We start from the raw sequence: 19,603 nt of genomic DNA on the forward strand, positions 1-19,603 counted from the left end.
AAGTTTGCTTTTAGGCTCAACAACTGTCACTGTCAACTATGCTTAAGTCAACTCCGCTGTGTAACCAAAATTTATTCATTCATGAAAAATATCTTTCCACTGGAGTAGCTCCTGAAAGAAAAAACAGAAACTATTCCAGTGGAAAATTATAAAACTTACTTTGCAATACTGAAGCATCACATAGTAACACACTGCAATATGAGATCAGTGCCTTTTGCAGCAAACAGAAAACAGCATGAGTAACCAGCAGAGTTGCTACAAAATGCACTGATCTCATATTGCAAAGTAAATTACTACGTGATGCCTTTATTACAATTATATTTCAAATAAAAAGAAACCACTCCGTAAGAAGAAGTATGCTGCTATTTACTTGAAACAAACAGCATTATTGCTTAATTCATCAGTGGTTAACTAAGAATAGTCAGTGAAAGATCTAACAACATAATGATGAAATATTTCCACAACATCAAAAATACTAAATGGTTTCAAAGGTTAAAACTCAAGTTAATTTACAACAAGAGCTTCTGATATGCAAGAGCTATAGTATGTTTTTTGCAGTTGGTAAAAAACTTCAGTTGTGTACACAGCAAAGAGTAAGTACAAAATGCATTGATCTCATTTTGTGAAGCAAATCACTATGAGTTGCCTCAGTATTAGACCTGACAGTATTAGTCTTCAGCATAAAGAGATATGCTACTATTTATTTGAATATCAACTGTTATCTCACTGTGGGTATCAAAGGCACAGTTAGTGACAAAATACCTGCTCATAATCCACCCAGTATAGAAACCCCCCCCTCTCTCTCTCTCTCTCTCTCTCTCTCTCTCTCTCTCTCTCTCTCTCTCTCTATATATATATATATATATATATATATACATACAAGTTTTTCATAGGCTGCAGTGGCTAGTCTCAGCAAGAGTTTTATGTTTAAGTGGGAAGATCCAATTCCAATGGATGGGCTATAGGAGGGTAATTTAACAAGAAATTTTAGGCTTGATTCAAAAGAATTATAGAGTTTTAATCAGTTTTAATCTTAGACAGTCTTAATCTTAATACAAGGTTGTACTGAGATTAAGACTATCTACACCTCCGTCCACCTGACTTCCATTACTTAGATAGCAGCAGCAGAAAGATTTCATTAATCCATTTATGCATGATGAATTTGATAAGGTTACAAACTATCCCCATATTATAATATTATGTAGTCCTGACAAAAGCATCTTGGGGGACCCTTTACAGATCTCGACCTCCTATCCTCCCTTTCAGTAGAACAGGAACTATCTATGGATCTTTTCGTGAATTAATATTACAAGCCAGGCTTCCTTTCTAATCATGAAAATCTATTTATAGCACCAGGATAGACATTATCAGCAGTACCCTGTAGATTATTATTATTATTATTATTATTAGCCATATGGTGCAAGGAAGTCTGAGGCTTATGCTGCACCAGGCAAAAAAAAAAAAATTTTCCCTATTACCCTGAGAGAGAGAGAGAGAGAGAATAGAAAGGAATCAACCAAGAAAGAGAGAAAAATGATGATATCCAGCTCAGGACCCTGGGTGTGCCAAGTCCATACTCACCAGATATGAGCCCCTGGGGTAAGCCCATGTTTCATACAGTTGATTTTCTTGCCTTTGATAGATGGGAAATTTACATAAATGCAGGATGATAAATTGTAACTTTATGTTCTCTGCCAAAGACCAATTAACTTCACACTGGCCTGACCAAGCTCTAAGCCACAATCCAGCCAGTGGACAATAGGGTGTCCTTGCTGTAGGGACATCATACTTGCAAGGGAGCAAAAATAATGCCTAGCCACTGATCCAATAGGTGCCTCACTTCCACAACTACTGCACAAGTGTAGATACAGTTCCTACCTTCCAACCCTCACACTAAGGCAGAGTACATGGGTTCTTAGAGAAAATCATCATTGGTCATCACTCCCTCAAAGGTGGGAGAAAGACCACCAGTTCACTGCATACTTTGCTACACCCTGACAACCATCACTCTAATCAAAGCAATGTTGCCATCAGCCAACATCTATCACCAAGTGGAGTCCCAGGCAAAGCAGGGCATCCAAAGGATACACTGTTTTTCCTGAGATGAAGTACAGAAGAAGAATTTAGCATATTTACTATTAAAAAAATATTTAATATTAAAAACAAGTGCTTTCCCTAGAAACAAATGTAACTGGAAGCTCATCAGGGACTCGAGTATCTCCTGACCTGCCAAGTGATGTGCCCCGATTTGGGTCCCAGAAAAGAATAGTCAAGTGCAGATTGCTCTGGTCAAAGGTTAGCTACTTTTATTGGGAGACTACTGTGAGGGAAATGGGGAACATGTTTTTCAATAAAGATAGGTGGTTCAGAGCTAGAGTGTGCTTTCCATGAGCAATAACTGTGATGTTACCAACAGACTGTCAAATTTTAAGGGAGATAAAGAGAAAATTATTATTCATCTGGGAACTAACAATATTAAATGTACACAACCTGACCATATGTTGAATAAATATAGAACTATGCTGAAAAAATTCTCCAAGTTAGGTCAGAATGTGTATAGGAGGGATTATATGCTGAAAGCCTTGTGGATTAACTCTAGACTTGAGGGAATCTGCAAGGCTCTTGGGGGAAATTTTTATCAGTGTTGCCTGCATTTGTAGGTAGTAGGAATTTGTTTTGTAGAGATGGTATTTATTTGAACAAAAGTGGTGCAAGGATTTTTGCCAGTATCAGGGAGGATACCTTAAGCTTCAAGGGGAAACTGCTAGTTGGGGGGGGGGGGAAGGTAATTCAGATCCATGTTTATCTGATGATAAGGATCAAAGTAATGCTTGCACTCACCTTGTGAATTCTTGCTTGTTGCCACAACAGCCTATGTTGATAAGATGTTCTGAGGATAGAGATGTTTCAAATGAGGGAGAAGATAAAGCCTGGGATGCAAACCTAAAGAATTCAAGGGGTGTGTCAGGATTGTAAATGATAAAAGATTACTTAGTTTCAACTGTATCTACAGTGATCTCAGGAGTGTTGCGAATAAAATGGCTGAATTTGAACTTTGGTTAGGACAGCTAATACTGATATAATAGGGATAACAGAAACATGGTGCCACCTTGAAATCGGTGATGATGAGTTCCACTACAGTATGTACAACGTATTTAGGAAAGATAGGGAAGATAGAAGGGGTGGAGGGGTCATGCTTCTTATCAAAAGCAACCTGAGCACAAAAAGAACTTTTGATGAGTCTGAAGTTACATCTGCCACCATAGAATCTGTGTGATGTGAGTTATTTGGAAGCAAAAGAACAATGAGAATGGCAGTAATGAAAAGACCAGAAGGTTGTGAAACATATGACAAGAACCTTTACTTGCAGATGGAATGAGCAAGCAAGCAGGAATGTCTTATTATGAGTGATTTTAATCTGCCCCAGATTAATTGGATAAATTCAAAGGTCAACCGGATGGTAAAATTATATGCTTCCCTCCTCACCTGTGTGAGGAGGAAAACATATAATTTGTATTTTCTTATCCGCATGTTTTTTTTTTTTTTTTTTTTTGCCAGTGCAGCAAAAGCCCATGGCTTCCTTTCCCTATGTGGCGAATACTATTACTATTAAAAATATAATGATATACAGTGAATGCTGTATGTTGCATTTTAACAAAGTAGAGGACAAAATTATGTTATTAAAAAAGTAACTCTTATAAACAAATATCACAAAAAAGAAAAAAGTACTGAATCCTGAATTGTCAAACTTCGCTGAAACTCAGGCGTTCACGCTTTTCTAGCCATTCTTAATTACATCTGGATTTTGTAAAAACTAACAACTAAGTAATATGATTATATTACTTATTATTGTGATTTAGATTATTAATGATTTAGATTATTATTATTATACTACCATTTTCAATGACTTTATCATGTGGAATTCACTGAATCAGATTTCATTATTAAAAATTCCAAAAGGCTAATTTCTTAAAAATAACTTACGTTGACTGATTTTCACTTATTCTTACTACTGAGTTTCTCTCAGTACATGACTTAAAATCTGAAAAAAAAAATATTTTTTATTTGTCATGTAGTATAATCCTTAAGGAAAAGTATACATAAAATTATGCAATTTATATTCTAAAAAATATCATTGCAGAGTCCATTGACTTATAATGCCATTAAAAATAATAAAAATTTAGATGGTATACTGTTAATATAGCACAAAACTGCATTTATTTCTCTGTGGGCAAAAATGTTTACCTAATTAACATAAAGGAAACAGGTAAGACATATTTGAAATTTGTACAAATTGCAGATGCTCAGATGAAAAATATTGTCGGAAGTGAAAGCCTAGTTTTTCTGGATGCACAGGAAATTATATTTCTGATATTCTTATGCCAAGAAATGCCAGAAGTTAGGTACAAGAACAATAGAGGAGGAAACATTCACTCTGCATTAATATGCAAGATTAATATATATTGGCCATTCCTCAAAATCAGGGGAATACATCATTTGATTTCATTTATTGCTTTTGTATTCTCTGTTTTTATACAGCACCATTATTTTAGTTTAGTTTCTATTTCACTAATGAAACTAGCAAAACAAAACTATAACAGAAACATCTGGGTTTTTTTTTTTTTTTTTTTTTGGTTTTTTTTGTCTGTATTTTAATTGTTTCATTAAATGCAATAAAAATAGATCCTTGAAGCTTATCATAGACATTCTCTCAGATAGCTTGCTACTTCAGAGACTAAAATTCTGATAGAACTGATATTCGGGCAACATGAGTCAAGCAAATGAAATTTTGGTGAAGTTAAGTCATTCTGGGACAACCAAAATGGTGTGACTTTTAGTAACCCTTGGTAGCATTAGCATTAGCAAGTGCACTTGATGCAAGAAAACAAGCTAATATACCATCATCCAAAAAAAAAAAAAAAAAACATCCCCCTTCTCATTTCACCCATCCAATCGCTCCAAATGTTAGTCTAGTTCTACCTTGAATCTGTTTAAGTTTTTATCAACTTTTACAAAGACAGATGGAAGTTTGTTCCAGCAATCAACCACCCGCTGGCTAAAGGCAAACTTCTGCACATCTATCCTACAACTGTCTTTCCTCAATTTGAATTTATGCCTTCTCGGGCAATTATTCTGAGCAAGAGAAAGAATCCCATCAGCATTGCGCATGCTCAAACCATTCAAGGCTTTATAAACCTCAGTTAGATCACCTCTCAGGTGCCTAGTCTCCAGACACTGTAATTTGCAAAACTTAAACCTTTCTTCATAAGAGCAACCCTTTGTTCCATTCCTTAATCGTGTTGCACTTCTCTGTACTCGTTTCAGCAGCCCTACATCCTTCTTAAAATGAGGCCTCCAGACCTGTAAACAGTACTCAAGGTGTGGCCTAACCATTGCTTTTATAACGGGATAATCACCTCCCTGTCCATGCTAGCAAAATTCCGATATATCACTGACAAGACTCCATGACCTGCCCTGCCAGCCCGCCTGCAATGCTCAGCAAATTTCATATTTGACTGCACAATTACCCCAGGTCTTTTTCACTTTCTAATTCCCTGAGTGTAGTAACACACAGTTTTAGCATTAGCATTAGCATTAGTAGAGGCATTTGATGCAAGAAAGCAAACTTATGCAGCATCAGACAAAAAAAAAAAAAAAACCACTTCCACTTCACCCCTCTGTTCGTTCAAAATACCTGTCCAGCTGAGCCTTAAACTTATTTAGGCTATCAACCTCCACCACAAGGGATGGAAGTCTGTTCCACCAACCAACCACCCGCTGGCTAAAGGCAAATTTCCGCACGTCTATCCTACATCTGCCTTTCCTCAATTTGAATTTATGCCCTCTCAGGTGATTTTTCTGCGCTAGAGGAAGAATCCCATCAGCATTGAGCATGCTTAAACCATTCAAGGCTTTATACACCTCTATCAGATCACCTCGCTGGTGCCTAGTCTCCAGACACTGTAATTTGCAAAACTTAAGCCTTTCTTCGTAAGAGCACCCCTTTGTTCCATTCACTAATCTTGTTGCCCTTCTCTGTATTCGTTCCAGCAGCTCTACATCCTTCTTGAAATGAGGCCTCCAGACCTGTATACAGTACTCTAGGTGTGGCCTGACCATCGCCTTATACAATGGAATAATCACCTCCTTATCCCTGCTGGAAAAATTCCTGTATATCATTGACAATACTCCATGAGCTACTCTTGCAGCCCGTCTGCACTGCTCAGAGAACTTCATATCTGCCTGCACAACCACCCCCAAGTCCCTTTCATTCTCTACCACTGTCAGTGTAGTACCACAGAGTTGATACGTTGCTCTGGGGTTGCTGTTTCCCATGTGTAGTACTTTACATTTGTCAATGTTAAACTTCATTTGCCACCTCTCAGCCCATCTGCTCAACCTTTCCAGATCCTGTTGCAGCAGCATAGTGTCAGTAGTGTCCTTGACAACCCTGCCAACCTTTGTATCGTCTGCAAACTTGGACATTAAGCCCGATATACCATCATCAATATCATTTATAAATACAGAAAACAATAATGGACCCAACACTGAGCCCTGAGGGACTCCACTAATAACATCAGTCCACGATGAGCAGTGTCCATTGATTACCACTCTCTGTCTTCTCCCCCTCAACCACCCCTTTATCCATAGCAGCAATTTGCCTCCAATGTCACACTGCTCCAATTTGTGTAGCACTCTTCCATGTGCAACAGTATCAAAAGCCTTTCTAAGATCCAAGTATATAATATCAAAGTTATTCCCTGCATCCAGTTCTTTTGTGACTGCATCATAGTATCCAATCAAGTTGGTCAGGCAAGACTTCCCCTTAACAAAACCATGCTGTGTCTGAGCTATAACTGAAGTCTTGTCTAAATGATCCTGCAGTGCTTCTTTAACCAGTGCCTCCATTAATTTTCCTGGAACAGAAGTTAAGCTCACAGGTCTATAATTACTTGTGTCAGCCTTTGATCCTCCTTTGTGAATTGGGGTCACATTTGCACATTTCCAGTCTATGGGTACCTCCCCTGAGTCCAAGGAAACTCTCATAATTATGGCTAAGGGTTTGCTTACTTCCTTTGCTGCCTCCTTTAATATAACTGGATAGATCCCATCCACCCCAGGTGCCTTTCTTGGGTTTATCTTCAACAGTTTCTCCTCCACTTTACTCTCAGTTATTACAAAATCATCTAGCTTACTGCCAGAGTTGAATACACCTCTGGCATTCCCCTTCCTAAATAACTCCTCTTGTGTGAATGTCGATGCAAAATATTCATTTAGTTTGTTAGCTACCTGAGCAGGATCATCAACACTTGACCCATCAATATCAAGTGGACCAATCTGATTCATCCCCTTCCTTCTAGAGTTTACATAAGTAAAGAACTCTTTGCTGTTTTTCTTTGAATCCCTTGCCAAGGATTTCTCGTAATCTGCCTTCACCTGCCTAACCTCCTTTGTAACTTGGTTGCATATCAACTTGTATCTATCATAGGCTTCTGTGTCATGTGTTAATTTGTATGTATCCCATGCATTTTTCTTCTCTGCCATATGCCTTATTAGTTCATCTGACATCCATTTTGGCCTAAACCTTGAACAATATTTCTTAGTTGGTATGTAAAGCCTAGTAGCTTCCAAGATAAGTTCTTTGAATGCTTCCCATTTTGAATTTGCTGTTGGTAACATCATCAGTTGGTCCCACTGTATAGAATTTAAATACTGTCTCAGTCCATCGTAGTCGCCTTTACGGAAGCAATAACCCTTCCCTTTACCGCTAATGGTAGTTACCTCTTTGAGTAAATCCCACTTCAGCACACTGTGATCACTGCCACCTAGTGGTTCATTTATCTGCAGATTCTTAATGCATGAAGAATCACTGCTGATAATCAAATCAAGAGTATTACTCCCTCTAGTTGCCTCCCGAACATGCTGATGTAGAAAACAATCATCCAATAAATCCACAAAAGCCCTGCTAGTGTGTGAGTAACCAGCCCCCAAATTCCAGTCAATATCTGGGAAATTAAAATCTCCCATTATAAGACACTCTGATTTACTGGCCCACTCTATTTCCCTGTACAGTTCCTTATTATACTCATCAGAGTCATTAGGCCTATAGCACACTCCTACTCTCAATTCTGATCTCCCAATGTTTATGTCACACCAAACTGACTCCACACTGCACTGTCCAGCGATGTCGACTGGCTTCACTTCCTTGGTTTTTATGGGTTTCTTAACTAATAGCATAACCCCTCCCCCCTTCCTATCCTGTCTATCCTTCCTGTAGACGTTGTACTCCCCAAATTGCAGTTCTGCATCCCTTATATCTGTGTGACACCACGTCTGTGATATCCCAACAATATCTGCCTTCGATGTTTTGAGCAATACCTCAAATTCATCAAATTTATTTACTAAACTCCTAGCATTGGTGTACACGCAAGTATACCTGCACCTGTTTCTATTCTTAGCTACCCTAACACAACCCATGTGTTTACTTGTACCGCAATGGCTCCCAGCAGTCTCTGAAATACCATGCATCTTGTTTTTCAGGCTTCTGCTCATTCTAATAGAAGCAGTGCAAGAATCTCTTTCACCTCTGCCAGTGGCTACTGTCAATCTATTGGTCTTTGTCTCCCCCCAAGCTAGCAGTTTTCCGACCCACCTAACACTGCCTCGATAGCATCAGCAAATATTCTTGCACCCTTTCTATTTAAGTGTATCCCATCCCTGTAGAAGCAATCTCTCCTGTTAACAAGTACAGTCCAGGCTGAAAAAATTCTACCCCTTGAGCCTTGCACAATCCCTCCAGGGCCGAATTGATCGACAAGGCTCTCATCATATACTCCCTCCTATCGTGTCTGGGCAGAATTGCAGAAAATTTAAAATTCAACCCTAATTCTCGGCTTTTGTTCAACAGTGACCTGTACTTGTTAAGTAATTCTGCCGGTCTCCTACTCTTAATATTATTAGTGCAAACGTGTACAACTATATCACCTTTTGTGCCCTTAAAAGATGATATTCGCTCTACAACATCATCAACCTTTGCCCCTGGCAGACATACCCTGGTCCTGTTCCACCTATCTTTTTTACAAAGCATGTTCCCCGTTTCCCTGACAATAGAGTCACCAACAACTACTAGTTCCTTCGGGACCAGTGCATTCTGCCTTAGGCGTTGTCTCTGTGTCACACGATGCCCAAGTGCAAGCTCTGGCATTGATGTGGGCAGCTGAGAGCTTGATGGGCCCCTCAATTTAGTTTCTTCGAGGGCATCCACCCTGTCCTTCAAGCTCTCATATAGGCCCACAAGAACGCCGAGTTGTTGCCTGATATCGATACACTCCTTGCATCGCGCACACACAAAGACATCCCCCTTGGCAGTATCATGTCCCGTACCCGATTGCTCTGCAAACATCAAGCAAACAGTGCATTTTATAAGGCTGTGAGTCAGAGGACAACTGCCCCCCCTGCTCTGAGCCACAGCACTTCCATTAGCTTAAGCCTTTTGCTTTGCTTGTAGTAAGCATATGCAGTACCCATATGCAGTACTTTACATTTGTCAATGCTAAACTTCAGTTGACACCTCTCAGCCCATCTACTCAACTTTTCTATATCCTGTTCTAGCAGCATACTGTCATTAATGTCATTAACCCTGCTAACTTTCGTATCGTCTGCAAACTTGGATATCATCATCAATATCAATGAATACAGAAAACAACAATGGACCCAACACTGAACCCTGGGGGACTCCACTAATAACATTAGTCTACAAACAGCAGTATCCATTGATTACCACTCTCTGTCTTCTCCCAATCAACCATCCATTTATCCATAGCAGCAATTTTCCTCCAATGCCACACTGCTCCAATTTGTGCAGCAAATTGGAGCAGTGTGGTCTAAAAAGCCTTTCTAAGATCAAAATATATGATATCAAAATTATTATTTGCATCCAGTTCCTTTGTAACTACATCATAGTATCCAATCAAATTGGTCAGACAAGACTTCCCCTTAACAAACCCATGCTGTGTCCGAGCTATAACTGAAGTCTTGTCTAGATGATCCTGCAGTGCTTCTTTAACTAGTGCTTCCATTAATTTTCCTGGAACAGAAGTTAAACTAACAGGTCTATAATTACTTGTGTCACCCTTTGATCCTCTTTTGTGAATTGGGGTCACATTTGCACATCTCCACTCCACGGGTACCTCCACTGAGTCCAAGGAAGCTCTCATAATTATGGCTAAGGGTTTGTTTACTTCCTTTGCCGCCTCCTTTAATATAACTGGATAGATCCCATCCACCCCGGGTGCCTTTTTTATGTTTATCTTCAACAATTTCTCCTTCTCTTTCCTCTCAGTTATTACAAAATCATCTAGCTTACTGCCAGAGTTGAATACACCTCTGGCATTCCCCTCCCTAAATAACTCCTCTTGTGTGAATGTAGATGCAAAATATTCATTTAGTTTGTTAGCTACCTGAGCAGGATCATTAATCTTTGCCAAAGATTTCTCATAATCTGCCTTTGCCTGCCTAACCTCCTTTGTGACTTGGTTACAGACCAGGCTTCTGTGTCACCTGTTAATTCATATGTATCCCATGCATTTTTCTTCTCTGCCACATGTCTAATTAGTTCATCTGACATCCATTTAGGCCTAAATCTTGAACAATATTTCTTAATTGTTATGAAAAGCCTAATAGCTTCCAAGATTATTTCTCTAAATGCTTCCCATTCTATACAGTGGGACCAACTGATGATGTTGGTAACATCATCAGTTGGTCCCACTGTATAGAATTTAAATATTGTCTCTGACTACCGTAGTCACCTTTACAAAAGCAAAAAACCCTACCCTATCCGTGGACTAATGTTATTAGTGAAGTCCCACATGGTTCGGTGTTGGGTCCACTGTTGTTTTGTATATTTATCAATAATACTGGTGAAGGTATATCAGGCTTAATGTTGAAGTTTGCAGATGGTACAAAGGTTGGCAGGGTTGTTAATGACAGCAATGGCAGTGTGCTACTGCAACAGGATCTAGATAATTTGGGCAGATGGGATAAGAAGTGGCAACTGAAGTTCAACCTTGACAAATGCAAAGTACTGCATATGGGTAGAAGTAACCCCAGAGAAACATACCAACTGTGTGGTACTACACTTAAGGTGGTAGAAAATGAAAAAGACCTGGGAGTAATTGTGCAGTCAGATAAGAAGTTTTCTGAGCAATGCAGACAGGCTGCCAGGGCAGGTCATGAGGTTTTGTCAATGATATATAGGAATTTTGCTAGCATGAAAAAGGAGGTGATTGTCCTCTATATAAGGCAATGGTCAGGCCATGCCTTGAGTACTGCATACAGGTCTGAAGGCCTCATTTTAGGAAGGATGTAGATTTGCTTGAGCGTGTACAGAGAATGGCAACAAGATTGGTGAGGGGAATGAAGGGATCCTCTTACCAAGAGAGGCTTAAGTTCTGCAAATTGCAGTGGCTGGAGACTAGGCACCTGCGCAGTGATATGATTGAGGTGTATAAGGCCTTGAATGGGTTGAGCACGCTGAATTCTGATGGGATACTTCCACTTGTTCAGATTACGAACCTAAGGGGGCATAAATTCAAATTAAGAAAGTACAGATGTAGAATAGATGTGCGGAAATTTGCCTTTAGCCAGCGGGTGGTTAATTGCTGGAACAAACTTCCATCTGCCATTGTGGAAGTTGATAGGTTGAATAAATTTAAGGAGTAACTGGACAGGCATTTGGAGGGAATGGTGTGATTTTTTTTTTTTTTTTTTTTTTTTTGGCTGATGCTGCATAAATTCATACAATTGCTTTCTTGCATCACATTCCACTACTACTACTACCCCTGATGGTAGTTACCTCTTAGAATAAATCCCACTTTCTGTATTTGGAATTGACTATTTTGAATCGTCTCTGGCTTAAAATCTCTCTCTCTCTCTCTCTCTCTCTCTCTCAACATACTTAAGAACATTGCAATGGAGGAAATTTTACTTGGTGATTTCAATGTTCACAACTCCAGCTGGCTTCTGTTTTCTAGTCAAACAGAACCAGCTGGTCATGATGGTGATGCTTTTTCAATTACTATTGATCTCACACAGATTGTTCATTTATCTACCAGAATACCAGACAATCCTAACCACACAGCAACATGAGGAGTGGTCCTCTAGACACCTTAGATCACAAATTGCTGATGTTCTCTTCTCCAATGGAGCCCTTCTTAACTTCATGTTGTTTGGCATTACAAGAATGCAAAATGGGATGATTTGCAAGATTTCGTTTCTTCTTTTCCTTGGTCGGATTACTGTTTCAAAACTTCTGATGTCAATGTTTGCTCAGATCATGTTAGTTAAATTATTCTTGTAGGGATGGAATCCTTTATTCCACACTCCACCTTAAAATCTTGTAGTTTATCTAAACCTTGGTTTTCCAATAAATGTGCCATGGCTGTTCAAGAGAAGAATGTTGTATCATAATTGGCTTGCATACTAATCTCCAGATTCATTTTCTGCCTGCTCTTAAGCTCACTACAATTGTAAAGCAGTTTTTAATCAGTTCAAATTAGATTCTCAACAGGCTAGAAGTAGAAAAGTTGGTTCTTGGTCCAAATGGTAGTTGAGCATTTTGGTATCTTGCCAAAACTATAGGTTGCAACTTTTCCATCTATTCTTCCACCTCTATGATAATTCTATTGCCTCCTGAGCTTTATCTTTAGCTGAGGAGGCAATAGAACCATCAGCTAAAGATAAAGCTAATTTACGTTTGACAATATTGGTAACTCCTCCTACCATCTCCCCTACATCCCACTCAATGCCACCTGTGGGTTTTTGTCAAAGGATGTCAGAAGAATTCTGAAAAATCTTGATGCCAAGAAAGCTCCAGGTCCTGATGCTATTTCTCCCTTTGTTCCCAAATTTTGTGCTTCTGAGCTTACTCCTGTTCTGTACTCCTGCAATGTCACCTTTTTACATTTTCTTATTCTACTAGTGTTTTTCTTCTGCTTGTAAATTTACTCAAACAGAGCCAGTTACTAAAAAGGATGACAAATTCCTCCAATCCAACCATCATCCCAGTTACTTCTACTTTATGACAAATCCTTCCTATCCAATTATCACAAAACTTGGTTCTTAAAATTTGTGCTTCTGAGATTACTCCTTTGTTCTGTGTCACCTTTTTACACTTTTATTCCAGTGCTGTTTTTCATTCTGCTTGTAAATTTGCTCATATACAGTCAGTTACTAAAAAAGATGACAAATCCCTCTCCTACAACTATTGTCCCACTGCACTTACTTCTATTCTACGACAAATCTCTCCCATTGCGCTTACTTCTACTCTTTCTAAAGTAATGGAGAAATCCTTTAACTGCCAACTCCTAAACTATCTTGAAAACTACCATCTGATCCATGATCACCAATATGGATTCCATCAGTATCAATCTGCTGGTGATATACTGGTTATGCTACTTATCTATGGACAAATTCAATGGAAAAGTTTGGTGAAAATCAACCAGTTGCTCTTGACATTTCAAAGGCTTTTGATTGTGTTTGGCATAAAGGCCTTCTAAATAAGCTTCCATCTTATGCACATAGCACATTGCATTTCACTTTCCAGTTTGAGAAACCTTGTCCTGTACAACTTCAACTTTTCAAATATCCACTACCAATTCTTTAAATGCTGATATGCAGGTAATTCTCCAAATAGGTAAAGGTAACTTAGTTAATTTCACCCTTCTAAAACTCAGTACTGTCTTATATATTGCAAAAAAGGATTATTCTACTCCTATGCGTATCGTCAGTGATACTCAGATTTCTAGACAAGATCCATCTCTAGAAGAGATAGATATTTTGGGATAAGCATATCAAAAACATTTCTTCCTCTGAATCTAAAAAATTGGCTTTTCTCTTTCACCCTCTATATTACTTTTCTTCTAAACAGCTACTTACTTTGTACAAATCTCATATCTGCCCTACCATCGAATATTGTTCCAATATCTTTGGCAGTGCACCCATAACTTCTCTCTCAGGTTTCTAAACTGCATTAAAAAGAAGACAGTTAGGTTAATTAATGACCCATCTCTTACAAAATCACTAAACTCTCTGTCTCATAGATATTTTGTTTCTGCTATGCACCTTGTCTATGGATAGTTCCATGGGCACTGTTCTTCTGAACTGGATTCTATAATTCTCCTCTCTTCCAAAGCAGTCCGAACATGTGCTGCAACCATCAGTTCAACATCCATTGAAAGCCCTTCTTCAAACTCACAGGACCAATTTTTTGCTTCCTCATTTATCCCTTCAACTTCTGTGTTCAGGAACAACCTACCTTCAGACATTTTTCTTGAAAATTATAATCTACGGAAATGCAAGTCTAATATCCACAAGTATTTTCTTTCATCTTGAAGAACAATTTGCAGATTAAAGAAAAACTTTTAAAATTCAGTCTATAATTCTATCTCCCCCATTGTGAATTTATACCCCTGATTCTAATGTTGCTTAATACCATAAAAATTTTATGTTCCTTCATTTTACTGTCCTCTCAGAGCCTTATAACAAAGTTATCAAGCTCTGTAAGTCCATATTTTGAGATCAGAAGAAAGGGGCCACATGTGGAAGGAGAAAGTGCAAGAGAGAGAAAGAGAGAGAGAGAGAGAGATATCCTCCTCATATGAATATGAGAAGGAGCCCCATATTCATGTAGAAGGGGTATATGAGGAGGATCCTCATACACCCCTTCTACTGATCTCACCAAGTATGTTGCTCATCTTTGGACCTTTTCAAGAAGCTTGATGCTTTTTTTAGATGATTCCATACCTAGACACAGAGTTCTAAATGTTATCTCAAAACGGCATGAATAACTTTATTATTTGTCCCCAAGCATTAAGCTTGAAAAATATATTTTTTTTCAGTGCAGATGTTAATCTGACAGGGAGTCATATCTGGGGAGTAGGGTGGATGTGGCAACAATTAATAATATATATCATTGACTGTCTCTATGATTACCAGGGGCTTAGAGGGGAACAGGTATCCTGTGTGTTATCAGACTAAAACACTGATGGATCCAATATCTCTCTATTACAGAAGATTTAGGAGATGTCCTGTTGTCCTGCCTCCCTAAAATCCACTCATGCACACCTTCTCGATGGTAAGCCCTGTTACGTCACTTAGGTGGCAACAAACGTGTAGAGTGGTTCTTTTCAAGACACCTAGTCAGCGTTAAGAGGAAAAGTACAAACCCTTCAGCATATGACAACACAACAAAACAAATGGCCCTCAGTACCCAGAAGCTTTCACTCCCCCTCTAATGGCAGCGAGAAGATCAGAGTGGAACCAGACGGTGCTAAGAATCTCTGGGTACGACCAGGCTGCCATGCACGGAAACTGAACTTGGCCTGTTATAACGTAAGATCACTTGTCGGAGAAGACAGGATATTAGAGCTGAAAAAGGAATTGGAAAATGTGACTTGGAATATCATCGGTTTGGCTGAAACAAGAAGAAGAAATGAATCACAAGTTTATCAAGTGGAAATCGGCTGTACACCAATGGAAACAGTGAAAGGATGAAGGTGGAGTTGGGTTTCTGGTCCATAAAGATTTAAAAAAACAACATTTTGGAATTCAAAAGTACATCACCAAGGGTGTCAAGACTAATACTCAAGATTTCTAAGAGATACAAGCTAAAGGTTATAATGATTTATGCACCAACATCAACCCAACTCCACCTTCATCCTTTTACTGTTTCCATTGGTGTACAGCCGATTTCCACTTGAAGAGGTTGAAGAAATGTACACCGAAATTGAGAGTCTTCTAGATGAGCAGAAAACCCACTACACTGTTATTATGGGACTTCAATGCTAAGGTTGGAAAAAGACAAAACAGTGCAGAAAGGGGAACTATAGGAAATTTTGGAAATGGTGAAAGAAATGAAAGAGGCGAAAGACTTGTGGAATTTGCAGACACTCGAGGAATGTCACTAATTTTTTTTTTTTTTTTTTTTTTTTTGATTTGGTAGTTGTTGGCGCATCGGCTTCTGTGGCCATATTGCACCTCCCAAGGTTTTTCCAGTACTTTGATCCAAGCCCGAGGCGGGAATCGAACCCGCGACCTTTGGGTTGCCAGGCAGGTACTTTATCCACTCGGCTAGCCCGGTCGGCGAATGTCAGTAATGAACACTTTTTTCGAGAAAAGGGCGAACAGAAAGTGGACATGAAAGAGTCCAAATGGATTAACAACTAATGAAATTGACTTCATCCTCACTAACAGAAGATATATTGTGAATGATGTTACTGTCCTGAACAAGGTAAATGTGGAAGTGATCACAGAATGGTAAGATGCACGCTTGATATAGATGTAAGAAAAGAAAGGAAAAAACTGACTCGAGTAAATAATACAAAGGTTTTTGAGATAACAGAAGAGGAGAAAAAGCAGTATGTACTGGAACTTAAGAACAAGTTTGAGCTTCTGCAGACTGCTCAGGACCAAGATATCAACAAAGAATATTACAACTTTCTGAAAGTGATAAAGCCCAAGAAACCTAAAGATAAAAAGAAATCCAAAGAAGAAAAAATTAGGCAAGAGATGTCGGGATGAACTGAAGACGACAAATGAAGCGTAAGAAAAACACTGATAAGGAGAAAATTGAGTATACTGAGTAATGCAAAGCCATTAGAAAGAGACTCAGAGAGGATATAAGAAAATTTAACACAAGAAAAGTAGAACAAGCATTAAGGGAAAACAAAGGATTTAAATCAGCAACCATGAGCAGTAATACAGAAAGATAAATGATACTGGAACTGAAGAATAGTGATGGTGTACTTATAAATAGCAGAGAAGGCATAATTAAAATAGCAGAAGACTATGAAGAGTTATACAAGGAGCGAGGGAATGATATCAGCAGTGAGGAAGATGGATCGCAAATTAGTAACACATACCTGATTTCCTTCCTGATGAGGTAGAACACGCGTTGAAGAAAATGCAGAATCAGAAATCCCCGGGGGAAGATGAAGTTACTGTAGAGTTGTTAAAATTGGGAGGAAGAGACATCGCACAAAAACTGGCAAGACTCTTCACAAAATGCATTAGAAAAGGTGTGACGCCTAAGGAGTGGAATAATGCAATTATAGTTTTGCTGCATAAGAAAGGAGATAAATCAGAAATTGGAAATTATAGACCAATAGCTTGTTATCCCACATCTACAAGTTGTTCGCAAGGGTCATTACTAACAGATTAGAAAGAATACTTGCTGAGAATCAACTGAAAGAGCAAGAAGCTGGCTTTAGGACAGAATTCTCAACTATGGATCACCTTCACATTGTGTCACAGCTAATGGAGAAAGCAAATGAATATAAAACACCGTTATGCCTGGCATTTGTGGATTATGAAAAGGCATTTGACTCCATACAGCATATGGCAATGTTTCGAGCACTGGAAAGACAAGGCATAGATACCCCATATATTATGATTTTAAAAAAAATATATGAGAATGCTACCTCTTTTATTAGACTAGACAAAGACAGTAGGAAATTTAAAATTGAGAAAGGAGTTCGACAAGGAGACACAATATCTCGAAAGTTGTTTACTGCTGCCCTTGATGATGATGTTGTTGTTATTTGGTTTTTTGGAGCATTAGCAACTAAGGCCATATTGCTCCAGGGATATGCGGTGGTCATTCCCTGACCTTTCCGCATCTTCCGTATTTGGTGGGCACAGCTGCCCTTGAGGAAGCTTTCAGAAGATTAGCCTGGTCGCAAAAAGGAGTCGATGTGAACGGAGAGTACCTAAACCATTTACAATTTGCAGATGACATTGTGGTCATAAGCCATGATCACAAAGAATTAGAAGAAAATCTTAATCAGTTATGCAGAGTTAGGAAGGATTTTGGACTAAAGATGAATATGGCTAAAACAAAAATAAAACTAAAACATCAATCAAAAGTAATGATGAACAAGTATGCCACAGAAAGGGAAATAATGATTGAAGGAGCGGTAATTAAAAAGGTGGAGTCATATACTTATCTGGGACAAGTTATTAGCTGTAATAATGATAAATGGCTGGAAGTCAAGAGAAGAATAAATTTTGGATGGATAGCATTCAGGAAATATAGTCACATACTGAAGAGCAATATCCCAGTTTGTCTGAAACATAAAATAATGAACCAATGTATACTCCCCACCATGACTTATGGAAGTGAAACTTGGGCACTCACCAAAGAATGGAAGAGAAGCTGAGAACTGCACAGTGAAGAATGGAATGAATTATATTGGAATCAGACTGTTAGATAAGAAGAAAAACACATGGATTAGGCAGCAAACTCAAGTAAAGGACATTCTTATCAAAACTAAAGAACTAAAATGGTCTTGGGCAGGACACATAGCTTGAAGACATGATGACAGATGGACTTAGAAAATAACAGAATGGTACCCAAGAGGAGCTAGAAGAAAACCTAGAAGACAAAGGCGGAGATGGATAGATGAAATTCATGAGTTCGTGGGTAGTAAATGGATGGCCAGTGCTCAAAACAGAAGGAACTGGAATGTTGCTGGAGAGGCCTTCATCCTGCAGTGGATTGAAAATGGCTGATGATGATAACCAGAGCTTTATGATTGAGAGCACTGTCTTGCAGGAAGAGATTCTTTCTACAGAATTTCTGACAATGACTGTCCTTAAATTGCTTGTGAAATTTTAGTCACAAGAATGAATAATATTCACCAATAATAGAAGGTAATCAATGAATATCAACCTTTCTTTGTTCCAAAGAATTGCTGCTTTGTTATTTGATGGTGCTGTTTGAAATTTCTCGTGTCAAGGAGATCCTTCTTGATTAAGGACAGAAAAACTGGATGACAAACTTGTTTGACCCTGGAAAAAATTCTATATGAATTCCACAATTCACCATCTCCCTTTGCTCACCATTCAAATCTTTTGGTGCCCATTTTGTTGAATTTTTTTCCCTACTCAATTCACTGTGGACAATATAATGGATTTCTTCACAGGATATGTTTAGTTATACATATCTTTTGAACAAACCTATCTTTGCTATGCATTGCAACTCAGTCCAAATCACTTTATGAATAATAGCAATATTTTCTATGGTTGACAGTCTCTAGTCATCTAGATGTGGCTTCATCTGGATGACTTATAAGAAATTACAAGTTTGTTACTAACTACATAATAACAGACTTGTACTATACATTATGTGAAAATAAATTATTTATAAATGGACTACATAATAATAAAATTGCATAATGGAAAAGCATATTAAACAAGAATTTCTTAGATAACAGCCATAAATGGCATATATTTTACTTTGGGTTGAAAAGTGGCTTTTTTTCACTTCAGGATGAAGAGACCTTGTTTTATACTGTAAAAAGATTTCTACTGTGTAGGGCTTTTTCAGAAAAAGACTATTATGCTGACAGCCAAAAGATATCAATACCTGAAAAAAATTTATTCTCAGTTAACAGATAACTTGACACAGAACTACTATAATAATTGAATGCAATTATATCAGATAAATTTGTTTTAAAAAAATTATATCAGATAAAGTTGTTTTGAAAAAAAATATCAGATAAAGTTGTTTTAAAAAATAAATTAAAAAGTTATATAAACAGCAAAT

The 19,603-nt window shown here is 38.2% G+C and overlaps 1 protein-coding gene across 1 annotated transcript in view; it reads right to left on the reverse strand.

Annotated features, from left to right (window-relative positions):
- Positions 1-19,603, reverse strand: part of LOC150086855 (uncharacterized) — a 213,913-nt gene that overhangs the window by 133,118 nt on the left and 61,192 nt on the right. Inside the window, exon 5 of the mRNA XM_090372298.1 lies at positions 19,294-19,423. Coding sequence (XP_090228424.1) covers positions 19,294-19,423 — 130 coding nt within the window. The remainder of the gene's footprint in view (positions 1-19,293; positions 19,424-19,603) is intronic.

This window comes from Mastigoproctus giganteus, chromosome 4 (genome assembly GCF_048544385.1).
Source record: "Mastigoproctus giganteus isolate SK-2022 chromosome 4, ASM4854438v1, whole genome shotgun sequence".
Classification (NCBI taxonomy): Eukaryota; Metazoa; Arthropoda; class Arachnida; order Uropygi; family Thelyphonidae; genus Mastigoproctus; species Mastigoproctus giganteus.